General features: G+C 39.3%; 2 protein-coding genes across 2 annotated transcripts; both read right to left on the bottom strand.

The window, feature by feature from the left end:
• Nucleotides 1-496: 496 nt before the first annotated feature.
• LOC149267255 (uncharacterized) lies at nt 497-1,221 on the bottom strand. The gene is made up of 2 exons (XM_089398393.1): nt 1,012-1,221; nt 497-916 (listed from the first exon to the last, which is right to left on the bottom strand). Exons 1-2 carry the CDS (start codon nt 1,162-1,164, stop codon nt 512-514), a joined length of 558 nt encoding a protein of 185 aa, XP_089254519.1. The 5' UTR covers nt 1,165-1,221; the 3' UTR covers nt 497-511.
• Nucleotides 1,222-1,829: 608 nt separating this feature from the next.
• LOC149267254 (uncharacterized) lies at nt 1,830-2,915 on the bottom strand. The gene is made up of 2 exons (XM_089432061.1): nt 2,706-2,915; nt 1,830-2,605 (listed from the first exon to the last, which is right to left on the bottom strand). The coding sequence occupies exons 1-2, from the start codon at nt 2,856-2,858 to the stop codon at nt 1,961-1,963; spliced, it is 798 nt and encodes a 265-aa protein (XP_089288187.1). The 5' UTR covers nt 2,859-2,915; the 3' UTR covers nt 1,830-1,960.
• Between the last annotated feature and the right edge of the window lie 21,409 nt (nt 2,916-24,324).

Genomic DNA, 24,324 nt, shown 5'->3' with positions numbered 1-24,324 from the left:
AAGTATATGAGCGTGAGAGCTCATTTCACCAAGCAACATTCGCTCAAGCCTTCGCATAAAGGGGTAAAGGAGTGCGCAGTCTTAGGTAGGTAAATGCGCATATCTCATGCGCATTAGGCTTGAAGGAAGTGCGCAGTTTATCTTGGGTGAAGGTTGGCAAAGAGTGCCATTGTGAGTGGATTCTTGTACACGGTTTATGCAGGATTTGGTAGGGAGTTTGAGTGGCTCGGGTGAGCACTCCCTCTTATGCAAGGGTGCATGAAATATTGTAAAAGGCAGGTGGCCTGTCTTTTGTAAAAATTGGCTAAGTGTGAGACTTGGTTCAGCCAAGACACACTTGTTGTAAAATCTGATATTCTTGACATAATATTATTGTTGGGCAGACTGTTCGTGGAGTTGCCCCTCCCTTTATACTTGTATTGTTCTCGGTTTATTATTGATTGTTAATGAATGAGAATGTTCTTTGTTGAAGTATAAAGGATAACATTTAATTCGGTTATAAGAACACAAGTTAAGTAAGTTTATGTTGGAATAGGCGTAGCCCATAAACGTTAGTATTGTTAAAAAGAAAGCGTTCGGTGGTGCCGCAACTAGCTACAAGCGGTTGGAAGATCACCGTAGGTGTAACACTAGGGTTCACAACGGGTTCTCGGTAACACCACGCCCCGAATACCCCACCAGGGTTCCGAAGCACTTGCTTCACCTGCCCGTAAAAGGTATCGAGGTCTAACCAGTGAAGAGCCCGGGCCACGGTGACGAGATCCACGCTCCCCTCTGCTCCGATGGTGTTCTCCAACTCCTGCAACGACATTGCCCGGGAAGTCACCGCGTAAGTTATGTTGGGACGCCTGGGAGCGTAGCTGATCTGCTGCTCGCTCACATCCGTCGCTATCACTCTCTCGAATATCTCAGACAACTGCCAACATCGAAATCAAAAACATCAAAATGAAATGTAAAAGCTGCAATTGAAGCAACAGAGATCATGTTGAATGGTAATGAAAAGTAGATTACAGCAAGTGCAGCTTGACCGCTGCCGGTGCCAACGTCCCAAGCCAGACGGCGGTGGGGCGTGTGTGTCGCAATGAAGGAGAAGAGCTCAGGTGGGTATTGGGGTCTGCCATTGGCATACTCCCTTGCCTGTCTGTCATACGATCCTTCTGCCATATTTGATATTCCCAATCTTGTTTCAGCCTTGCCTTGATGCCTTGCACTTCTGCCGTTATCTCTCTCTTACATATATATATATATGAGAATCATGGCGTACTGGCGGCCACCCAAGGCAAGAGAGGGAGTGTCCGTGAGAATCATGGCGTGGCGGCCAGTCAAGCCAAGAGAGGGAGAGTCGGACACAAACTCTTTGAAAGGCAAAACTATTGTAACGCACTAATTTATTTTATAAAATCATTTGAGTCTGCTTCGAAGTTCGCACGTGCATTTGCTTGTGAAGCCCCACTGCTGCGTATGCTTACTTTTTTGGTGTCAATTATTCAACGAAAACTTTGATACAGAGTATAGTTGAGAGGAAGGTGCATTCAAAGATTTCACCACTACAGATTTTTCAATAGTGTAATTGCGAGGAAGGTACATCATCACAGTTTTTTTTAATAGTATAGTTGCAAGGAACGTGCATCAATCGTATTGTATTTGATTGAGAGCACATTTAGAAAAGGATGTTTAGAGAAAAGTAATGACCATAAATTGATGAACGGTTATAATAAACTAAGTACTCCAACATAATCTTACAATCACAGTAAATGTTTCTGGAATAAAACAGTAAATGTTTTTCAGATATCTATGATGTCTGGAAATTATTCTTTACAAAATATATCTGTGAAAACAAAAGTTACTTGCCAGAGCTTAAATGCTCAATGTATTTTTATTTATTGGACACATGTATGTTGCTAGCAACGAAAATATTGTGAGATGATGACACCGACTTAAATTACAAACCCAATACCCACTAAACAACGCCTATTCTGAGGAAAACGGGGAAACTCACGGTCTTCGCGTCATTGTCGCTTTCACCCCAAGCATCCTTGAAACGAGCAATGGTTTTCTCGTCCAGCAGATCGACTCCCGTGGCCTTTGCCTTCTGATAAGCATGCCACGATCTCATGTAATTCAGGTACGGCTCCAACCCCATCTCCTTCTTCGCCCAGAATTTCACGGGAGCCGTTGTCGACTCCCCTTCTGAGCCCTCCTGGACAACGCCCCGAAACGGGAAGCAGACCGTTGCGTAGCCCTCGTCCACCATTCGACGCGGAGGGTCCCAAAAGGCAACGGATGCGCGAAACACCTCCTCGAACACACAGTCCACCCTAGGGTTCACAACGGGTTCTCTGTAACACCACGCTACGAATACCCCACCGGGCTTCCGAAGCACGTGCTTCACCTGCCCGTAAAAGGTATCGAGGTCTAACCAGTGAAGAGCCTGGGCCACGGTGACGAGATCCACGCTCCCCTCTGCTCCGATGGTGTTCTCCAACTCCTGCAACGACATTGCCCGGGGAGTCACCGCGTAAGTTATGTTGGGACGCCTGGGAGCGTAGCTGATCTGCTGCTCGCTCACATCCGTCGCTATCACTCTCTCGAATATCTCAGACAACTGTCAACATCGAAATCAAGAACATCAAAATGAAATGTAATATAATAGCTGCAATTGAAGAAACAGAGATCATGTTGAATGGTAATGAAAAGACGATTACAGCAAGTGCAGCTTGACCGCTGCCGGTGCCAACGTCCCAAGCCAGACGGCGGTGGGGCGTGTGTGTCGCAATGAAGGAGAAGAGCTCAGGTGGGTATTGGGGTCTGCCATTGGCATACTCCTTTGCCTGTCTGTCATACGATCCTTCTGCCATATTTGATATTCCCAATCTTGTTTCAGCCTTGCCTTGATGCCTTGCACTTCTGCCGTTATCTCTCTCTTACATATATATATATATATGAGAATCATGGCGTACTGGCGGCCACCCAATGCAAGAGAGGGAGTGTCCGTGAGAATCATGGCGTGGCGGCCAGTCAAGCCAAGAGAGGGAGAGTCGGACACAAACTCTTTGAAAGGCATAGGTAAATATTGTAACGCACTAATTTATTTTATAAAATCATTTGAGTCTGCTTCGAAGTTCGCACGTGCATATGCTTGTCAAGCCCCACTGCTGCGTATGCTTACTTTTTGTGTCAATTATTCAACGAAAACTTTGATACAGAGTATAGTTGAGAGGAAGGTGCATTCAATGATTTCACCACTACAGATTTTTCAATAGTGTAATTGCGAGGAAGGTACATCATCACAGTTATATTAATTTTTTTAATAGTATAGTTGCAAGGAACGTGCAGCAATCGTATTGTATTTGATTGAGAGCACATTTAGAAAAGGATGGCTAGAGAAAAGTAATGACCATAAATTGATGAAAGGTTATAATAAAATGGTTAAGAAGAATATTTGGATGAGCAGTTTGTTTATATATAACATGCTTATAATAATGGAGTGCGTTATTTAATTTTTATTTTTTTTTTATAATAATTCAGGGTGGTTATTTTACTTATTTATTATTATTATTTTTATAATAATTGAAAGTCGTTTTTTGTTTTTGTTTTTTTAATAATTGAGAGTAGTTGATTCTCAAACTATTTTCTTTAATTAAGATATTTCTAAAATTATATAAAAAGACCTCGTGCTATTTGCATAAATAGGTATGTGTATTTGCAAATAGGGATGTGTATTTTCTATGTGTGATTGCTTCAATAATACTAGATTCTATGGATGTGGGACCCGCTCCATATCGAATAAGTGCCATGTTTTAATTCTGTAAGATTAATTTTAGTTTATTACATTTTGATGTGAATGAATCTTTGTTTATTATTTAATAGTTTAGAGATAGAATATTTTTACTATAATTTCATTACAGATAAATTAGTGGAAGATAATATAAGGTAACTAATATATTTATTTGATGATAACTCACAAATCAGAACCGTAAGTCGATAAATTAATGACAATGTATTACTTACCTTTACTATAAATTGGGAAAGATAATTAAATATTCCATCATTTTGGCAACATTGTTGAGGAGTTGCCAAAGGTGTAATAGTATTCTTGCACTACCTCCTCTCCTCTACATAATATCATAAATAGTGCTTTGCATTAAGTCATTTATACTCCTGAATAGAGCTAGAGGCCTATACAAAAAGAGAATTATCAGCTACCTCCCCTGCATAATATCATACATAGGGCTTTGCATTAAGTCATTTATACTCATGAATAGAGCTAGAGGCCTAAGAGGTCAATTTAGCAGCACAGGAAAAACCACCTAATCTACTAACTATCTTGTATGAAAACCAACAAAAAGAGAAGGTATGGGGATCTCTAACTCTCATAAAAAGGCATTTATAGTTGGATCAATAGTATTATCTTCAATAATATAAGGAAAATTCATACCTTCAACTACAAAACCAACAAATTCAATTGATCCTAAGTAGAATATACTTATGTAGCTAAATAAAAATATGTACCTATAGCATTGGGAAATACATAAGAGCTTACTAGTGGGTAGGCTGATATAAAATTTCATCCAAACCAATCCAACAACTAGGAGTGTCCACCTCATTTGTAGAATTAATAGCAAAACACAAGCTTGATTTTATGATTATTATGGTATGAGAATAAATAATGGGAAGAAAATATGATTCATAAAATGTTGTGGATATTCCATTAGCCAGTTCGTCACAACAAAACTGATAAAAATAAAAGGAAATCTATAATATGAGGGTTAGTTTCCTTAGATTCCTTATTTTCAATTATTTTTTTCTACTTATGCATGTAATAAATAGGATGCATAAAATTGAAAACAATAAAATACAATCACACATAAACCACAATGAACACAAGATATGCTCTAGGAAACCCTTACGAGAGAAAACCTAATTAGAAGGCGAGGTTGCTCTATTATCTTTTGTTTGGAATGGAAATAATGCAAGTACAAAGGAGAATGAATTCTCTGTGGATTTACCTGACACTTATGGCCTAATAGGATACTATAGACCCTAAACCCCCTATGTTATTATGTCTCACTGCCACTCCCTATTACTCTTATCTAATATGGAACAAGATACAATATGAGTGGAACCCATTTTCCTCCTAGTGGCATGATCATAACATAGCCTAATAACCAACTAGGGGTCAGGTTTGGTTCCTTCGATTGTCAACTAGTAATTTTGACCCATTTAGAGTCTTCTTCATAGTCCCCACTTGGATATCTGCTTTGCCATTTGTAATGGAGGATGATGTGGTACCCACTCATGATATGGAGGTGAAACATAGTAGGTCAATTTCTAGGAGTCATATCTTTTGCATACAAACTCTGATTAATGTAATTCTTGCATTATTGTAAAGATATTTAAGTGTAGAAAAGTGTCATAGGTTCCAATGCTTAACCGAAAAAAGTTTTACACCAAAAAAAAATGTCATTTAAGGCCTTAAAATGAACCCAAAATGTTCCATACCTCAGTTCTCCAAACTGGGTCATACCATTAAAATTTTCCTTGTAAGTTGATTCCTCCAATTTTTCCACTTCGAAAGAATCGACATAGATGAAAAAATCTATACCTCCCCAATTCTGGAGGATTTTGGTCCCCAAAATCTTTACTAAATGAGGTGAGAAATTTTTTCCTACACCTTCTCCCTAAAGTGCCATTTATCATTGCTTGGAAGTTTTCCTTTTAGTCCAATCTACCAAAGGTCATGCTACCCTCGTCATGTAGTTTTGGACCTCTTCTACAAAATGATATCCTCTATCAACTCTATCAGAGCATCTAGAGCTAAGTCCTCTATGGAAGGTAGGACTTTCTCTTCTTCTTCATCCAACATGGAAGGTTCATAGATATTTATATTTTCCACATTCAATACTAAGTAAATGTGTATAAATATGGATAGATTGAGTCTATAAGAATTATCTCCCAACTTTTCTAGTATCTTGAAGGGACCATATCATAGAGCCTTGATTTTCTTACAAGGACCATGTAGCCTCTCCTTTTTCAACTATAACCATACTCTCCCACTCTAAATTAATTCTCTATTCTCTCTTTATTATGCTTCACCTTGTAATTTTCTCATGACTTGATCAATGTCTCTTATACTTGCAAATGGATTTGCCTAATTTTCTCAACATTTTTTTCTGCTCTTAAAGAATTCCCTATGAGATCCTCCCTCACTCCTCCTTGTTTCCCATATACAACATCCAAACATGAATTTGATGAATATCTAAAACCAATTTTAAATGGGAACTTATCAGTCAAAGTGTGGATTGATCTAGGTTAAGCATTGGGTGTGTATTATATTATTTGCATGACTTGTATGAACCACGAACAAAGGGGGGTTCGAGACAGTGCCCTGAAAGAATTTTCTTGGGCGGTTTTTCCCATGGTTTTGTAGATCCGATCAAAGGAACTACAATTATATTCTAATCCAGGGTTAATGGATTAGGGGTTTATGAATGCTTCAACATGTATATAATGTATCGTAACATTGAAAGGAACATAATGAAAATTCAATATGGTTTTCTCGGTTTTGGGTTCGAAGAGAAAAATCTGTGTACATTTTTTTTAATCTTGTCATTATATATTTTATGTTTTTTAAGAATTTGTTTGTAGGTATTTTCTTTACAAGGTTAAAACCTACAGTAAGAGCATTGTGTATAGACTATATTTTCATACTAGCTATTTGGATGCTTCTAATTGTAACCCATCAAGAGTTGCACCAAATACTTATTTTTTACTTATGTTTTCTCATTTGTTCGTAGATGGAATGTTGTAGACCTGTTTAACTTTGTGTCAATCTTCTCCTACAATGTAGTAAAAAATGCATTGAGAAATCTAGTGTCCCTATTTCAAATGATGCTCCTTTTGGGCGGTTTTTCCCATGGTTTTGTAGATCCGATCAAAGGAACTACAATTATATTCTAATCCAGGGTTAATGGATTAGGGGTTTATGAATGCTTCAACATGTATATAATGTATTGTAACATTGAAAGGAACATAATGAAAATTCAATATGGTTTTCTCGGTTTTGGGTTTGAAGAGAAAAATCTGTGTACATTTTTTTTATTCTTGTCATTATATATTTTATGTTTTTTAAGAATTTGTTTTTAGGTATTTTCTTTACAAGGTTAAACCTATAGTAAGAGCATTGTGTATAGACTATATTTTCATACTAGCTATTTGGATGCTTCTAATTGTAAACCATCAAGAGTTGCACCAAATACTTATTTTTTACTTATGTTTTCTCATTTGTTCGTAGATGGAATGTTGTATACCTGTTTAACTTTGTGTCAATCTTCTCCTACAATGTAGTAAAAAATGCATTGTGAAATCTAGTGTCCCTATTTCAAATGATGCTCCTTGGTATCCCAAAGAGCACCCAGACCTATTCAAAGAACAAGTTTGGTACTTCTTTCCCTCCGATTTTCCTTTTACAGGGCATGATAACACACATCTTACTGAATTTTTCAACTACCATGAATAGGTAGTCATGTCCCTTCATATCGGTTGGTAAAACTCCCACAAATTCCTTCAAAATGCTTCATTAAGGATGAGTGGGTAGTGATAATGGATGGCATAGACTTTGTTTCATATTACTAGACTTGGTAGAATAAAGTGTAACACCCCTTGCCACATCTACACAAGCAACCGGCCAGCCGGGGTAAACATTCGACAAGAGGCCACTATGATATGATTCGACCTCGTAAGTCACATTAAGGAAGTGGAACCGATGGAAACACACCATACAAATATTAATCATCAGCTGTCGGACCCTCAGGAACCAATCCAATACTTTAGACAACTTGCCTTGGGGTCCCACTGAGCTTTTGGACAATTTAAGGCTTAGTCGCTCCCATGATATAGGCATGAGTGCGATCAACAACCCAAAGTCACTCTCACAAGTTTGCCTACCAGTGACCAGAGACCAAAAATGTAAGTGTTATGCCAGCGACTCTAGGATTTGAGCCAATTTTTCAGGCCCAGAGCCCAAGTCACTACCCATAATTGAACTATCTCTTCAGATCGGTAAAATAACATGGAAATGACAGTCCTAAAGGAAATACTTGTTCAATACCTTGACTGGACCCCTACTAGCCATGACAGGCATTTCGTCAAACATATTGCAAATGTGTAATCTACAAGTGTAATTAATAGTTCTGAGCATAGGGGTCTCATACGTCGCTGAGAATCACTAAGAACCATTGATGCCTCATCACATCAACTGCCATTCCATCCATTAGGTCATAGATACAATGATCATTCAATTACAAGTAAAAACATGATGAGATCCACACATGGTTGCTCTCATAAAACACATATATAACTAGCATAATAGCAGCACAAATACTCATGAAAGTACAACCATACAGACCACATACAATCCATCAAAATTCTCATAGAAATACAAGGATAAATAACTTTCATTAATGATACAAACTCCAAACCCGGGATGGGACTTCCATGTTCCACCTGATCGTAGAATGGCTGAGCCAAATCTCTCTTCAGCCATTCACCCCTGTGCCATATTCCAAGCATGAATGTGGGATCTCATAGAACACATGAATGAAAACTCATCCATGGATTCCAGAGGCCATCCACCTCAACCCATCAAACAGTAATTCCACCTCACGGTTAGACATCATAAAACCATCAACAGATTGGTATCCATTGAAGCCTTCCAGGGATTCGAGAGCATTTGTTCCAACCAAGGCTTCCAGGACTAATAACTCAACCCACAGTTGTCGCTGGGCTTCCAGAGCATTTTTCCAACCAAGGCCTCCAGGACTAGTAACTCAACCCAAGTTGTTACATGGCTTCTAGGAACTAATAACTCAACCCAATATAAGGAAACATGAGAACCAAAAAAAAACAACCAATTAAAGTAAACCCACAATCACCATAGCTATCCAGGAAATGACAAGACCAGGCAATCCACTGTTAATCTAGGTAATCCTCCATGCCAATGACAGATCACAACCAAGAAACCACATGCATGCCAAAAATAGTGAAGGAAACATACATGTAACTCGGTACCTGCAAGTAAATCTGATGTAGTTGTTGATCTTGATGACTTCTTGCACTTTCCTGCTCTTCCTTTGCCTTCTTACTCCAAAATACCAAGTATGCCACACCCACCAAGGGTGCTCCAAGAAAACTCTAAGTCTCCAAGAGTATGAGAGAGAGAGAGAATAATGAGAGAGCTCCAAAACTCAACAGACAAAAGGTTGCCAACTGATCCTTAGAAGCCTTTTTATGAATTAGGCCTCTATTTTATTCATTTTCCATTACTTTCCTTCAATTTCCTCTTCACATGCAACCTGTGACCTTTCACCTCCCTTTTCTCCTAATTTTCATTATTTTCATAAATAATTGTTCCAAAAATGCCATTTTGCCTTTCCAAATACTTAGCCATTTCCTTTGCCAATTTCCTTAGCCATAACCAATCACAAGTGATCCCCATCACTAGGATTCTGCCCAACATTAAGCTTGGAATAAGTGTCCCATCATCCGTGGTTATTATTTTTCCTTTATTTACTTTTATTACATGAAATTTTCAACAGGGCTGTTACAGAACCCTCCCCCTTGGGGGAACACCGTCCTCGGTGTTCAACAACACCTATAACCACAAGACTGCTACAAGAAGAATATATATCGCCGATGGAGCTTTATAACTTAGCTCGATGTAGTATTTACAATGATCACCCTGCTGGTAAAAAAACCAACATAACAACATAATAACATGACATCATAAAAACATACTGCATAGTGGATCGTATAACATACCTCATGGAGGTATTTACATCCATATACATATGTACATAAACCAACATCATCAAAACATATACCTGTCGAGCCGTTTTCACCTCTAATTACCTCACATTAACTTGTCAATCCAGGAATGATTTGTTATCTCAAAGAGTGTACTCAGTTTGAGGCTGTCTTTTGTCAAAGTAATGCTAGTAGTATAGTGCTCAAGAAAATACAAGAGTAAACGGATGCTTGAAAGAAAATCTACTTACAGCAAAATAATTTTTAAAGCCTAAATCATGCATTCAGAAAACTAAGCAATTTATCAGTCAAGGGTCCAGTAAAAATAACTCATCCCTTTGGAAACTGATGTAACTAAAAGTAACCAAGGAACAGATCATGACTCTGGGGACTAGACAACAAATGCCAATGCCCACTACAGTTTTAGATCGTTTTGCACACCAAAGCAACAATAATGCAAATAATAGGAAATGGAACAACAACTAAGAAATGGAACGACAACTATAAAATGTAACAACAACTAAGCCTGATGAACATCACACCTTAATCTACAGGAACAAGTACAGTAATCGTATCCTACAGAAATCAAATGTCAATCTGCACTCAAAGGGTAAATTGGACGACAAACAGAAATGGAATGGCAACTAAGTACTAATGGAATATAGAACAACGCTTAAAGCCAATTGTGAATATACAGTACTGAAATAAATAATACACACAACATGCAGAGATATTAAGAAAAACAGTAATCTGAGTCTGATACCACAAGTATTGATCCCGGTTAGAAAGGATAACGATCACAATTCATAATGGAACAACAATGTCAATTGAACAGCAATCGTATGAAGTATAAACCATAGACAAATACAGTAATGCAAACTTAAGAAGATTACAGCTCGGTTACTCTGCAATTGAACAACAATAACATTCTGTAAAAAACAGTAATGTTACATTAATGACTTTAAAGGAACAACAATACGTTATAAGATTAGAATGCACAATACGACTTTCCTGTTGCAGAGAACGATATTGTAAATATAACAGAGCTGTGACATAAAATAACGAACACACCTGATTACCGATTAAAGTTGATAATAGAAACCACACACGAACTAAAGATAATGGTACAGGAGCAAGTGTTCCACCAGGGCCAGGCCCTTAGCCTCCAGGGATACACCGCTTGAAGTTATTTCAGAATCACAGATGGAACAACAACTAGATTTATATTAAAGCATTAAAACATAGTCACAGTGGATCACTTCTCAACGAGAGTTGATGATCAAAGTTTCAAATACAGAGAAAAGTTACATAAAAATTAATCGTCTCCCTCAGGCTAGCAGTGTTGCCCCTACTTATAACAGCTGAAGCGGAGATATCAAGGATGCAAAAATAGTTAAAGCAACGATCCCTCAGGATCAAAGGATCCTGAGGGATTTTCCAAGTTGTTAATCCTCAATTATCCGGTCGTTTTCTTGTGCCGATTCGATATCTATTTTTCCTTTCCTTGGCTGAGATGTTTTAATTTAGATCGTCTTGTTTGCATATGGTTCCCCGCCAAAGGGACAGCAGTTAGCTTGGCCCTGTATTTTTCTTTGGAGCGGAAATCTTTAGTTTTTCCCTTTTCCTGCATAATAAATGGAAATTATTAGCGTTTTCATGTTGCATCTAAATCTTTATAGATTTGTCATAATTTCCCATTATCTACCTAGTTCATGATGCAAAGATGTTACGAGTTCTAAAGAAAAGATGACAAAATAGTCAATGAAAACATACCTTCTTCAATACTCCACACACCCCCCTGCTTACCCTTTTTCATGCCCTCATGAAAACATTGTAGTTGACATGTAAGGCAGTGAGAGAGTAGGCTGGAGATGGGATCTCATGTGGTGGCCTACAGCCATGATACCTAACTAGGTGTTCAAAAAGATGGTCTGTCTACCCTCAGGCATTTCACAAAAGGCTTGGTATCCAGGTGCAGGGTGCCAAATAATCGAACTTCGAAACCTATATCCTAACCAAGATGGCCCTGCCCTCAAGATAATTTCGCCATAGAGGTTCAAACAATCAGCGGCTAACTTAAAGTTCTCGTAATTAAATGGTTCCCTGAGTTGGATGTTCGGATTAGAGGTCTGATATCGAAATTTAGCAGCTGCAACGGCAAGGTCCTTAATGGTAAAGAAGTATTCTATCCCTTGCCGATTGATTGCTATATGAATGGTTTTAACGCGTCAATCATGTCCGGAGTCCTCATGAGGCTCCTGTGTTTGTTCCATAACTATAATGGATCTCTAGGCTCAACTCTTACCCATAAGTCTAATCTGTTTTCTTGTCTTTGGAAGGCATTATAGGATTTAAGCCATTTGATTTGATTAACTCCAAACAAAATAAATGCCTGCAGTTGGATATCCTCAACAAAAGGGCCGGGGTTCTGCTCTATGTCCTGATCTAGCACAAGGTTATGCAGATAAAATTCACACAGTAGTCTTTGAACCTTCACTCCATAGTACTTACAACAATTTATAAAATCATCAATGGTATTAATTTGTATAGGGGCTCCTGCTTTGACGGCCTTAATTTTCAATTGCAAATATCGTTCCATTAAAAACAAGGCATAATTCTTGGCAGGGGCTCTACATGCTAGGACGTCAGTGTACAAAGAGCATAAGGTATCCATCTGTCTGATAACTACATCTAATCTATGAGTTACCTTTGCGACTTTTTCTTGTTCTTTTTGCCATCCTTCAAAGGCCTAGCTTTCGGATAAATTGACATTCCTTAGCTGTTGTTGTAATTCTTCATACTTTTCTCGAGAAACCGTTTGTTCCGTGAGTTTTTCTACTGCTTGCTAAGCTTGCATCAAACCCTCTCGTAGGGTTACTGTCCTCGGATCGCTGTCCCACATAGTAGTGGCCAGTGGAAGATTTACTTGAATCTTCCTATTGCGTCGCCTTGTGTTTATAGTCTGTATCCCTTCAGAGGACTGTGCCTCTGTCTGAACTTCCTTGTCACAGGCCGATATATCATCCGTTTGCACTTCAACATGAGCAACAGTGGAATGCTGTTCCTTTTTCTTTTGAACGACAGTCTGCACTTTAACAAGAGTTTGAACAACAGACTGTTCTTCAATGGCAGTTTGAATAGCAAACTGTTCTTCGACAGCGGTTTGAACAGCAGGCTGAACAGGGGTCTTTCGAACCTTTTTCTTGGGGGGTCTCACCGGAGTAGCTGCATGTCTTTCCCCTGAAGTTCTCTTTGCTCTCTTTCTCATTCTCAAAACCCTGATTTGTTGTCGAAGTCGAGCTATCACATTTAGCAACCTTTGCTGTTCTTTCCGTAATCGTTTGATTTCTTCTGTTTCCTTAGAAGGAATAGCTATCTGTTTACTCAGGCCTGGACTGTTATCCTGGCCAATTCCCTAGTTTTCCTCTTGGGGTTCTCCTTCGATGTTTTGTTCAGGTTGCTCAGGAGTAGAAACCCTAGCTTGCTCTGTTACTTCCTGGGTAACTTCCTTGTCCACCCCTTCTTCTTCATGCAATTCTTTTGGTGTAGTCTGGCTAGGAGCGGATTGTTCCCCTTCCATATCTTCATCATTTCCTTCCCCTGTCATGCTTACATCATGAACAGAACGATTTTCTTCGTTTTCCTCCTCGTCGCACAATTCCTCGGGTGCAGTTTTATCCTGAGCAGAATCCTCTTTTGGTTATTCCTCAATCTGGAGGCCTGGCGGGCTGAGAGGCTAGCCATAGTCGCCCATTTTGGCCAGAATTTTGGCCAATTCGTCCTCTTGCACTGGATTTTGCAATGGGCTCTCTTCGCGTTGTTCTGCCTCTGCCTCCACCTGCTCAGGTTGCTCGGTCTCTTCCTCTGTCTCTCCTTCCTCATCTCCTTCCACTTCTTTCTCATTCTCTTCTCCTTCCAATTACGGGGGTTGCTCGTCCCCTGAGTCGTCTATCTCCACAGGCTAGCTGGTACTCCCTTGGGGATTTTGCAATCTCCCTCTAATCCGTGCCAATCTAACTGGTTTTCTCTGTTTTGATGGTCTATTTGGTGTACTAGTAGCATGTTTGCGTTTTGGGGCTGGCGGAGTTGATGCCCCATCTATTATAGCAATTAGTTCTTCCCAGCTGCTTTGCTGCTGACCAAGACTGTGGCTAATTATCAGCCGTATCAGTCCATGGTGACTCACTACCGATTCCACATGTTGTGACTTTTTCATGCTTCGGGCAACATCATGCAGTAATGAATTTAAAAATGCAGGTAGGTTCACAGAGCATTTCTCTTTTAATACAGCTAAGAGTTTAAGGTGTCGTGGTCTTACCATGTCTTTCCTGCCTTCACAGGTGATGTAGCTTTGGATGATCCTTGCCAATTCTGCCCACAGCTCTCCTAATGCTGCTGGTAGGACTCCCTTTCATCTGACTGTCAAGTTCTGGCCCTCATCCTGGAAGATCTCCATGATCTTTTGCAATCTCTCCTTCTTCAAGGTCCATACAGGTCCAGTGGCTGGCAGTCTCGAGACCTCAGAAATTACGTCATCGGTGACTGCTATATGTTTTCCCCTTACTGTGGAGTGATTTTCTTGTAAATTCTGCAAGAATTCTATTGCCACGGTCTCATTGGATTCCTGTAAACGATTAAGATAGACTAACCATCCTGCCCTTGCCAGGATTTCCTGTGCAGCATCGCAAACTATCAATACTTGTGGTTCTCTTCGAATTGAACTTCCTCCCATGCTTTAGCTTACTGTAAAAACACAGAAACGGCAATGGAACAACAAGTTGTTCAAACTGTTCAAAACACATAAAAAAATAACTAAATCGCAAGGTTCGTTCAAATCTTCCTAGCTGTTGCAGACGGAAATATCTTAGGAATAGCAAGGCATGCAAATTGAAAAACGAGATACCGTTAAGCCTTGCTATTCCCGAGTAAGAATTTTCTGAATAATAACCTGACACGTATATCAGTAAATTATGAAGTCATCCCCCCCCCCGCAATGTGATAGGCCATCCTTGGCCGTCAAATGAAGGAGCGGTGGGCCGATCTGTTATGGTACAGAGTCATAAAGGAACAGTGTATGCCATGATGCCATGTTTACAAAAAGGAGCAGGTTACCGAAATCGAGGTGTATAATAAGATCGCTTAATAAATAAGAAAGTGTTACATGATGCGAGGCTGGGAGGATAGGACAGCTGACGTGCACAACGAGTGTAATGCGATCATTGTCTACTTTTTTCGTCATGATTGGTTATAATGTATTTTCATGTTTTTAATGGTTCGGGGAAGTGACATGCATAATCCTATTTGACAGATTACAAAGGTATAAGACCGAGAAGGGTATTAATGATGACTATTGGTGTATAAGAAGTGTGACTTCAATACCATTAACAGAGCTCTGCTGCCAACAGGTGTCCATAACCTTGGCAGAGTTGTTTGTTTCACCCATGGAACCATGATCCTTTGTGTATGCCTAGGAAGTTTTGTTCGGTGTCAAAATGGAGGTCATTATGCTGGCTTGGTAACCAGTTAAATCATAATGCCATTCATCAGGAAGGAGTGAAAGGTGGGCAGGCCGGCTTGTGATGAGACCTCCTGTTCCAAGGACTCTTTATTTTTTTGATGTGCCTCTTGGACCATATCCCTAGTGTGGTGTCCATAGTGGGAATGCCACTTCATTTTCTTCCTTATGATCATGGTAGGCTGGCTCTTGATGAGACCCCCTATCCTGCATTTGACAATTCAAAACATTTGTCTTTTTTATTTTTATAACATGCTTTCCTATTTATACACAAAGGGTGGTTCGACTCTCCTTAAGAGTAGGAATGGTGGAAGAAGTCTTAACATCTCAATAGAAAAATATAAACCCCTTGTTCTTATTCCTTAATAATTATCAAAGAAGATTATGGAATTTTAAAAAGAACCAGCGCGATAAAGATGACCAATCATGTCAGTATTAGTTGGGTAATGACAACAAAAGTAATGAATGATTGTGTCCTTTCTTTGTTCCTCGTTATCAATTCACAACAATTTCTTGTAAAAGTAGCGAGTTTATATAATTCGTTGATTCCAGTATGCTCTGGCTTTGTATCCATTGCATGAGCGTATAGCTGTGCTCCAAAAGACTTGAAACAAGAGGAACAGCAGGTATCTCTAGGAATAAGTAGAAGAAATACAAGAATGTTGTCATTTGAAAAAGGAAGGGCAAAGGAATACAAGTGTTGTTCCTTTGAAAAAGGAACAGCAAAAACCGAAAGTTCCATTCCTTTGGAAAAGGAATAGCAGAAACTGAAAGTGCCATTCCTTTGGAAAAGGAACAACAGAAACCAAAAGTGCCGTTCCTTTAGAAAAGGAACAGAAAAAACGCAAATGTCGTTCCTTTGGAAAAGGAACAACAAAAATCACAAGTGTTGTTCCTTTGGAAAAGGAACAACAGAAATAAAAAAGTGTCGTTTCTTTGGAAAAGGAACAACAGAAAACCCAAATGCTGTTCCTTTGGAAAAGGAATAGAAAAAATCACAAGTGCTGTTCCTTTGGAAAATGAACAACAAAGAAAGTCAAATGTCGTTCCTTTGGAAAAGGAACATCAAAAATCACAAGTGCTGTTCCTTTGGAAAAGGAACAACAAAAATCACAAGTGTTGTTTCTTTGGAAAAGGAACAACAAAGAAAGTCAAATGCCATTCCTTTGGAAAAGGAACAACAAAAATCAAAAGTGTTGTTCCTTTGAAAAAGGAATAGCAGAACACTCAAATGCCATTCCTTTAGAAAAGGAACAGCAAAATGAAAATGAAAAAGGAACGACTGAAACAAAAGGTGTTGTTCTTTTGAAAAAGGAACAGTAGCAATGACAAAAGTGCGCACAAATGCTGTCCCTTCAAAAAAGGAACAACAGAATGACAGTGCTGTTTCTTCTGAAAAAGGAACAACAGGAAACAAAATGCAAATACAAAAATATATACAGAACAAAGAAATTATGTACAAAGTATAAAAAGGTGAATCACTTAGTGAATCACAGGTGAGGAAGATTTCTCTTCCTCCTGTAGAATTTTCATATCGGAGTCCTCGCGTAGTTGTTGACAGAAGGATTCCTGAGTAAGTGGTTTGCGGTATAATCGGACTCGGTGGCCATTTAATTTAAAGGTATGTCCAGATCCGTCAATAGTGACTAAAGTTAAGGTGCCATTATCATGTACCTTCTGGATTTCATATGGCCCCAGCCAGCGAGTCTGAAGTTTCCCGGGAAAATCCTGAAACTTGGAATCGTATAAGAGCGCCCAGTCTCCTTCGTGGAAGACTTTGTTTTTAATGAGAGCATCATGCCATTTAGCTCGCTGCTGTTGGATTAATGCAGTATGTTGAAGGGCAGAGAGCCTGATTTCATCTAGCTCATTGATCTGCTGTAATCTATTAATCTGTGCCTCGTTTAGATCTAGGCCGACTTCTTGTGTTGTTCGCAGTGTTTGGATTTCGAATTCTATGGGGAAAATGGGTTGCTTTCCAAACACCAATTGGTATGGTGAATAGCCAGTAGTGCTTCTCCATGTTGTTCTGTAGGCCCACAAGGCTTCTGGTAGTCTTGCAGCCCAATTGCGTCTATGTGACGCAATGGTTTTTGTCAAGATTGCTTCTATTATTTTGTTGCTGCTTTCTACTTGACCGTTTGCTTGCGGGTGGTATGGAGTAGTAATTTTATGCTGGATATGATAGTTTTTAAGTTTTGTAGAAATATTATTACCAGCAAACTGTGGTCCACCGTCTGTAATTATGTCTCTTGGAAGCCCATATCGCACAAATATATGAAACAGGAACTGTATAACAGAATCCTCTGTAGCTCTCGGTAATGCTTCTGCTTCAACCCATTTGGTGAGATATTCTATTGCCACCAGAATATATGTTTACTGATTTGAGGATGGGTTAATTGGACCAACAAAATCAATTTCCCATCACTCGAATGGTTCAATAACTAGTTGTGAGTTCAGGGGCATTTCATCGGCCTGACCAGGGCGTCCTGCTCTTTGACAACTGTCACAAGCTTGAACGAACTTCTTTGCGTCTTTGAAGATTGTAGGCCAATAATACCCTGTTTGTAGTACCTTATGTCCAGTTCTCTTATCGGCAAAGCATCCACCACATGGTTCGTCGTGAAAAGCTTTCAAAATATAAAAAATTTCATCCTTCCGGACACATCTCCTGATGTGCATATCTGCTCCTGTATGGAACAGGTAGCCCCAAATCCAGGAAAATCGAGCACTTCTCTGGGCAATTTGTTTTCGTTCATTGGGGGTCAGATGTTTTGGTAATTTACCTATTGCTAAGTAATTCGCAACATCAGCATACCAGGGTGTTTTAACAGTGATAGCAAACAAATGCTCATCTGGGAATTGATCTTCAACTGCTGTTGCATCCACTGGTTTTGGCATTTGTGAGAGAAAGTCAGCTACAAGATTTTCTTTGCCCGGTCTGTCCTTGATTGTAATATCAAATTCCTGCAATAAAATCAGCCATCTAGTTATTCTACCAGTTGTGATTGGTTTATTTGCTAAATATTTTATGGCAGAGTGATCTGTATATAAAATAACAGGATATCCAGTAATGTAATGCCTGAACTTGTTGACAACATGTATTACAGCTAGAAATTCCTTTTCAGTAACGGTATAATTCAATTCAGCAGGGGATAAGTTCTTTCTAATATAATAAATTGCATATCGTTTTTTATCTTCTTCCTGCCCAAGGACTGCTCCAATAGCTGTATCTGAGGCATCTGATGAAATCTGGAATGGCATGTCCCAATTTGGTCCTCGAAGCACTGGAGTTGTGGACACAAGCTTCTTCAGATCTTGAAAAGCACGATCACATCTTTCTGTCCAAAGAAAGTCAACATTACCTGTTAGTGCATATAGAGGTGCATCAATATGTGAAATTTGTTCTATAAACCTTCTATAATAACCAGAGAATCCAAGAAAACTGCGTACCTCTGTTTGAGTGGTAGGAGTGGGAATTAGAAAAATTATTTGAATTTTGGCTGGGTCTACTTGTATGCCAGCTGCTAAGATATAATGGCCTAGAATAAGTCCTTTAGTCATCATCATATAGCATTTTTCATGGCTTAAGCAAAGCCTGGTGGCAATGCAATGCTACAGGACTTTTTCCAGTGTGTCCAATGCTGGATCAAAATCATCTTCGAATGGTGTAAAATCATCCATGTAGACTTTGAGCCCTTCATTTATTAGGTCTGAAAAATGCTGAGGATAGCTCTTTGAAATGTGGCAGGAGCATTGCATAAGCCAAAAGGTAAAACTCTATAGGAAAATGTTCCCTAAGGACAAGTAAAAGTGGTTTTGTCTTGGTCTTCAGGGGCAATCTGAATCTGATTGTATCCACTGAATCCATCTAAGAAAGAAAAGAATTTCTTTCCTGCTAAAGTGTCTAATACTTGATCAATGAATGGAAGAGGAAAGTGGTCTTTTTGTGTTGCTTTATTTAATTCTCTATAGTCTACACAAATCCTCCACTTTCCATTCTTCTTCGATACCACCACAAGTGGAGAGACCCATTTACTATTGGAGATAGGGTAGATAAAGTTAACATCTAAAAGTTTTTGGAGTTCAACTTTTACAACGTCTTTTAGATGAGGATTAAGTCTCCTTTGTGGTTGGCGAACAGGTCTCGCATCCTTTTCTATGTAAATGTGGTGTGTACATAACTGGGGATCAATTCCTTTCATATCAGGGTAGTCCCATGCAAATGCCTCTTTATGTTTCCTAAATAACTGGATGAGTTTCTTTTCTTGTTCGGAAGTCAGGTTGGCATTAATATTTAAAGTCTTCCCTGGCTCAATTTCCACAATTTTGCTATTCGAGACAGAGGTAGTAGGTATTCTTTGATCATGCGTATCTTTAAGAAGATCCTCTTCTAATTCATTATCAAATGCCGCTTCTATCATGTGACATTGTACGTGGGATATGGGTTCAGCTTGGCTAATGAAATTATTAATGGCATCGTATTCTATTTGGTCTTTGAAATCGAGGGCCTCTTGTATGGTTAATGAAGATCTAATATTTTTGGTGAGGGTCTCGAGCCGTAAAAAGGGTCTTTTTCACCTCTAATTACCTCACATTAACTTGTCAATCTAGGAACTTGTTATCTCAAAGAGTGTACTCAGTTTGAGGTTATCATTTGTCAGAGTAATGCTAGTAGTATAGCACTCAAGAAAATACAAGAGTAAACAGATGCTTGTTAGTTTTTATTATTGTGACACTTGGCTGCGCTGGGGGGTATAAAGCTAGATTCTTAATATTTGTCCCCCTAGTAATGGTCATATTACCTTGTCGACAACCAATATAAGCATCGGCAGTTGCGAGCCAAGGTCTGCCTAAGATCAATGGATGTCCATCAAGTCGATTTTTGGGATTTATTATCAGAAAATCGGCCGGATACTCCCAGGAATCAACAGATACCATGACATCCTATAGTGTGCCCTCTGGCCTAACTATAGATCGATCAGCCAGTTCTAATAAAGTGGAGAACGGTTCTATTGATGTAATGCCCAGGTTTTGGCAAGTAGTGGTTGTTAAGATGTTAATTGCAGCTCCTAGATCAACTAAGGCATTTGAGAAGGTTTGACCATAGATTTGTACGGTTACTATTGGATTTCTTGGGTCTTCGTATTTAACGTGTGTTTCTTTTCCTGATAATAAGTCAGATAAAGTGCCAACTACTTGGACCTTTGTGTTATTTGTTATTGTCTTCCTTGGTTTCTTTATACATATTTCTTTGATAGTCTTTGCATATATCGGGATGTATTGAATGGCTTGGAGGAGCGGGATTTTTATTTATAGGTTTCGTAATTCTCCCAGAATGTCAAAATCAGGATATTGTATAGGTCGAGGTATGATTAAACATTCTGGGAATGGAGGAGAGGATGTGGTTGTTGGATCATGAATTTGTTGTCTCGTCACGTCCTCTTTGTGTAATGGTTGTTCTACAGGCAACTGATTTTCAACTTGAACTGTTTTATCTCCCTCTGTTTCAATGATACGCCTAGATCTTAATTGAAGGTCATTACACTCCCTTATATCGGTTCCTGTCTTTGGTGTTTCAATTATTTGAATGGACTCGATCGATCTGTTATTTGGATTGGGATTGGGATGGGCTGGGAGTTGTGGCCTTAAGTTAGACTAGGGGTTTTGTTGTAGGGCTGGCAGTGTAGGTTGAGGGATCGGGATGGTTCCTACAGGCTGATTCATCGGTCTTTGCCAGCTTGTCTACTAGGTTTGACTCTGTGAAGTAGGAGGAGTCCATTGTGGTGGAAAAACATTGTTTTGCCAATATGGTGGGGTATAGGGAAAATTTGGCCAATTGGGTTGGCTTGCTTGACTCGGCCATGGAGATGATGAAGGGAATGATTGCTGTGACCAATTCGGGAAGGGAGGTTGATTTTGCCACATTGAATTATATTGTTGAGCATGGTATTGTTGAGGTTGGAAAGAAGAATCTAGGTCTGAAAACATACCTGTTTGTCGTGGCTGCCATTGACGGCGCTGATTAAGTAGATACACTGGTTCTGGCTCTTCTTCTACTTCCTTGTATAATGCTTTCAATCCAGGAAGTGAGGGGCAACTCTCTGTGGAGTAGTCTTTTGTACAAATGGTGCAAACTTGAATTGCATCTAATAGACACTCCTTGTGGCTATGTTTCTTTCTGCATCTGGGATAGAAGATTGCCAAATTTTGTTCTGCTTCTGCTTGCTTTTGTTTAGCCTGCATAATATCAAGTTGTGTTGTCAGCGTCCCCAATATGTCAGTTTTAAAATTTTCTAATAAATTTCCAATTTCTACACGAGTTACTCCTTCTACCGAAATTCTATTCTCTCTTACAAATCGATCATGTTCTGCTGGTTTTAGTCTTGTGCTGCCTCTTGAGCTCCTGATACATAAATCAATAATGTCAGAAACATTTTCTTGATAAATATCTCCTTTCCCCATAATGTTTAATGTCTCAATCCATTGTTCCTTCATTCCCCTAGTTAATGCTGTTTTTAATACATTATTAGGTAAGGGTAATGGTGCATAAGGAGATCTTTGAAGATTATACTGGAATCTTTCAACATACTCTTCTAATGTTTCATTTGGTTTAGCTACCATCTGAAATACTTCATCTTTTAACTCTCGAGACCTGCAATAGTCCTTATATTTTCTTAGAAAAGACTCTTTCATTTGATCCCAATTATTTATAACACCTCCACCTAATCCCATAAACCATCTTAAAGCGGCTCCTTTTAACGTAGAGGAAAATAATTTTGTTTCTGAGGATCGGTGGTATAGTCATATCCTCTACATAGCACGTTGAATTCAAACAGAAATGCATCCGGATCTTTTGATGTAAGGCCATGGAATGTAGGAATATGCTGGAGGGGAATTTCTTTCATAGGTGCATTGGCTACAGTATCCACAATGGGGTATTGCAGTGTAGAGGTTTGGGTATTAGGCTGATTCTGGGCCATTTGGTCAAATATGTGCCAATAGCCTTCTGGGATATCTAGGAGGGTATTCCTAGGTTGTTGAGGGGGAATGGCTCTAATGGGAATGGCCTTGACAACACTTCCTTTATCTGGGATGATGAGAGTGCCTAATGTCTGAGGGGATTCAGATTCTTGAATTTCATTATAAATGATTTTTGCAGCACTTCCCTTATCTAGGCTGCTTAATGACTGAATTACCCTAAGAGGAGATTTTGGTTCTTCACCTTCTCCTATTTCTCCCCTTCCTTCATAGAGATTGCTAAGGTTCCTGTTAAACACACATGGGCAGTAAGAACAATATGAAAGATAAAACATGACATTACAATTTTTATTGACAATGATATACATTTATAGTACATTATGTGACCGTTGGGTTTCACATCCCAAGGTCTCTTGGACTACTTTGTCTATTCATCTTCCACACTAACCCATTGAGGATTAGGTGTCCAACATTCCCCCCCTTAATCCGAAGGGTTATGTATGAGTCCAAGAAGAGAGCTGTAATACAAAATGTGCAAAAATTCATGGCAACACTAGGCTGAATGTGCTCTCTGAAATGTTGGTATAAAGGGCGGTGGTTTAAGGATGACCACCAACACTGGAACGCTTAGTGCAGTTCTCGAAACTCTTCCAAAACTGGCAAGAAACTAAAGTCTTCTGCTAGAGGAAGTGCTCCTATTGTTTTAAAGAGGGAAACCTTCAACCATGAAAGGGAGGTCTCACCTCGCATAAAAGGGAGAACTTCAACCTGAAAAGGGAAGTCTTAACCTATGATGGTTTAAGGATTACCAACAACTCTGGAATGCTTAATGCAATTCCTGGAACTCTTCCAAAACTGGCAAGAAGCTGGTGTCTTCTGCTAGAGGAAGTGTCCTCAATTCTATTCCTGGAATTCTTCCAAAACTGGCAAGAAGCTGAAGTCTTCTGCTAGAGGAAGTGTCCCAGATTACCAACTGAAGGCATGTTTAGGGGCATCTTTGTCTCTGGCTACAACTCTGAAACTGGTGTGGTAGGTTGTGGCTCAGGCTCGCTTGATGTGACTTTGAAGCTTGTAGATGACCATCATTTCCCCCCTGTCAGATACAAGGTGAGATGATGGAACTGCAAGATTGTTCAATACTCTGGAACAAGTTCTGACATGTGTTTGGAATATCTTCTTGGCTGTTGATGCCCATTGCCAAGAAGCGATCCATCCAAGATGAATCTTTGTTCTTGCAGGACGTTTATTTCTGAAGCATCTGTGTGAAGAATGAGTGGTTTTATGACAGTGATTACATGGATGAAGATCAAAACAGTGATCTTTCAAGTGGCCAACTCGGTCACAGTGTTGGCATTTCACAATCTGTTGTTGTTGTTGCTATGGAAGAGGGGCAGAGTCTGGAACAGCTGAAGCTGAACTGTCATGAGGAGCAGGTGAACTGTCATGAATGAATCCAGCACTCTAAAATTGAATGGGCTTTGAGTAGTCTGGAATATGAAAGGACAAATCCTTGTCATATCCAAGACCAGTTCTATGCTTGTTGTGGACAAGCTGTTCCCAAGGTCTGATGATGGGCTTGGGAAGTGCAGACTGAGTTTCTGCATCTGCATGTACAACTGCTGCTTTATTTGAATGAACTGTAACATTATTGACTTGCTGATGATGGGTGGTTGTCTTAATGTTCTGAACAAAAACAGGTTTAGAATGATGTCTATTTTGATGTAGCTCTTCTTGCTGTAGCTGTGATTCAAGCTGCAAAAATTCGATATTTTCCTGTGCATTACACAGGCAGCTCTGAATGTCACAAAGAGTGTCTTTGTTGATGTTGACTATGTTTTCGACACTAGAATGTATTAGTGTGTTCAGTAACTCTGATACTCCATAAAGTCTTCCCATTTTATCAACAAATCAAACTCTGTTAAATACACTTATTTTAACCTTTTTTTTCAAAGATATTAGAAGTTGCTCCTCTTTCGATTTGCACCAAGTTTTGGCTGAATGGTAAAATCATACAACTTTTGGAA

This window comes from Pinus tabuliformis, chromosome 6 (assembly GCF_031772625.1).
Source record: "Pinus tabuliformis cultivar Carrire ecotype Pingquan chromosome 6, CPIR1, whole genome shotgun sequence".
In the NCBI taxonomy this organism is placed as follows: domain Eukaryota; kingdom Viridiplantae; phylum Streptophyta; class Pinopsida; order Pinales; family Pinaceae; genus Pinus; species Pinus tabuliformis.
Note: the sequence above shows the minus strand (reverse complement) of the source record. Positions and strands in the feature narration are given on the sequence as shown.

Coding starts and splice junctions, on each gene's coding strand:
- LOC149267255 (XM_089398393.1), bottom strand. CDS start 1,164: ATGGCAGAAGGATCGTATGACAGACAGGCAAGGGAGTATGCCAATGGC. Junction 917..1,011: donor GCGGTCAAGCTGCACTTGCT/GTAATCTACTTT, acceptor CGATGTTGGCAG/TTGTCTGAGATATTCGAGAG.
- LOC149267254 (XM_089432061.1), bottom strand. CDS start 2,858: ATGGCAGAAGGATCGTATGACAGACAGGCAAAGGAGTATGCCAATGGC. Junction 2,606..2,705: donor GCGGTCAAGCTGCACTTGCT/GTAATCGTCTTT, acceptor CGATGTTGACAG/TTGTCTGAGATATTCGAGAG.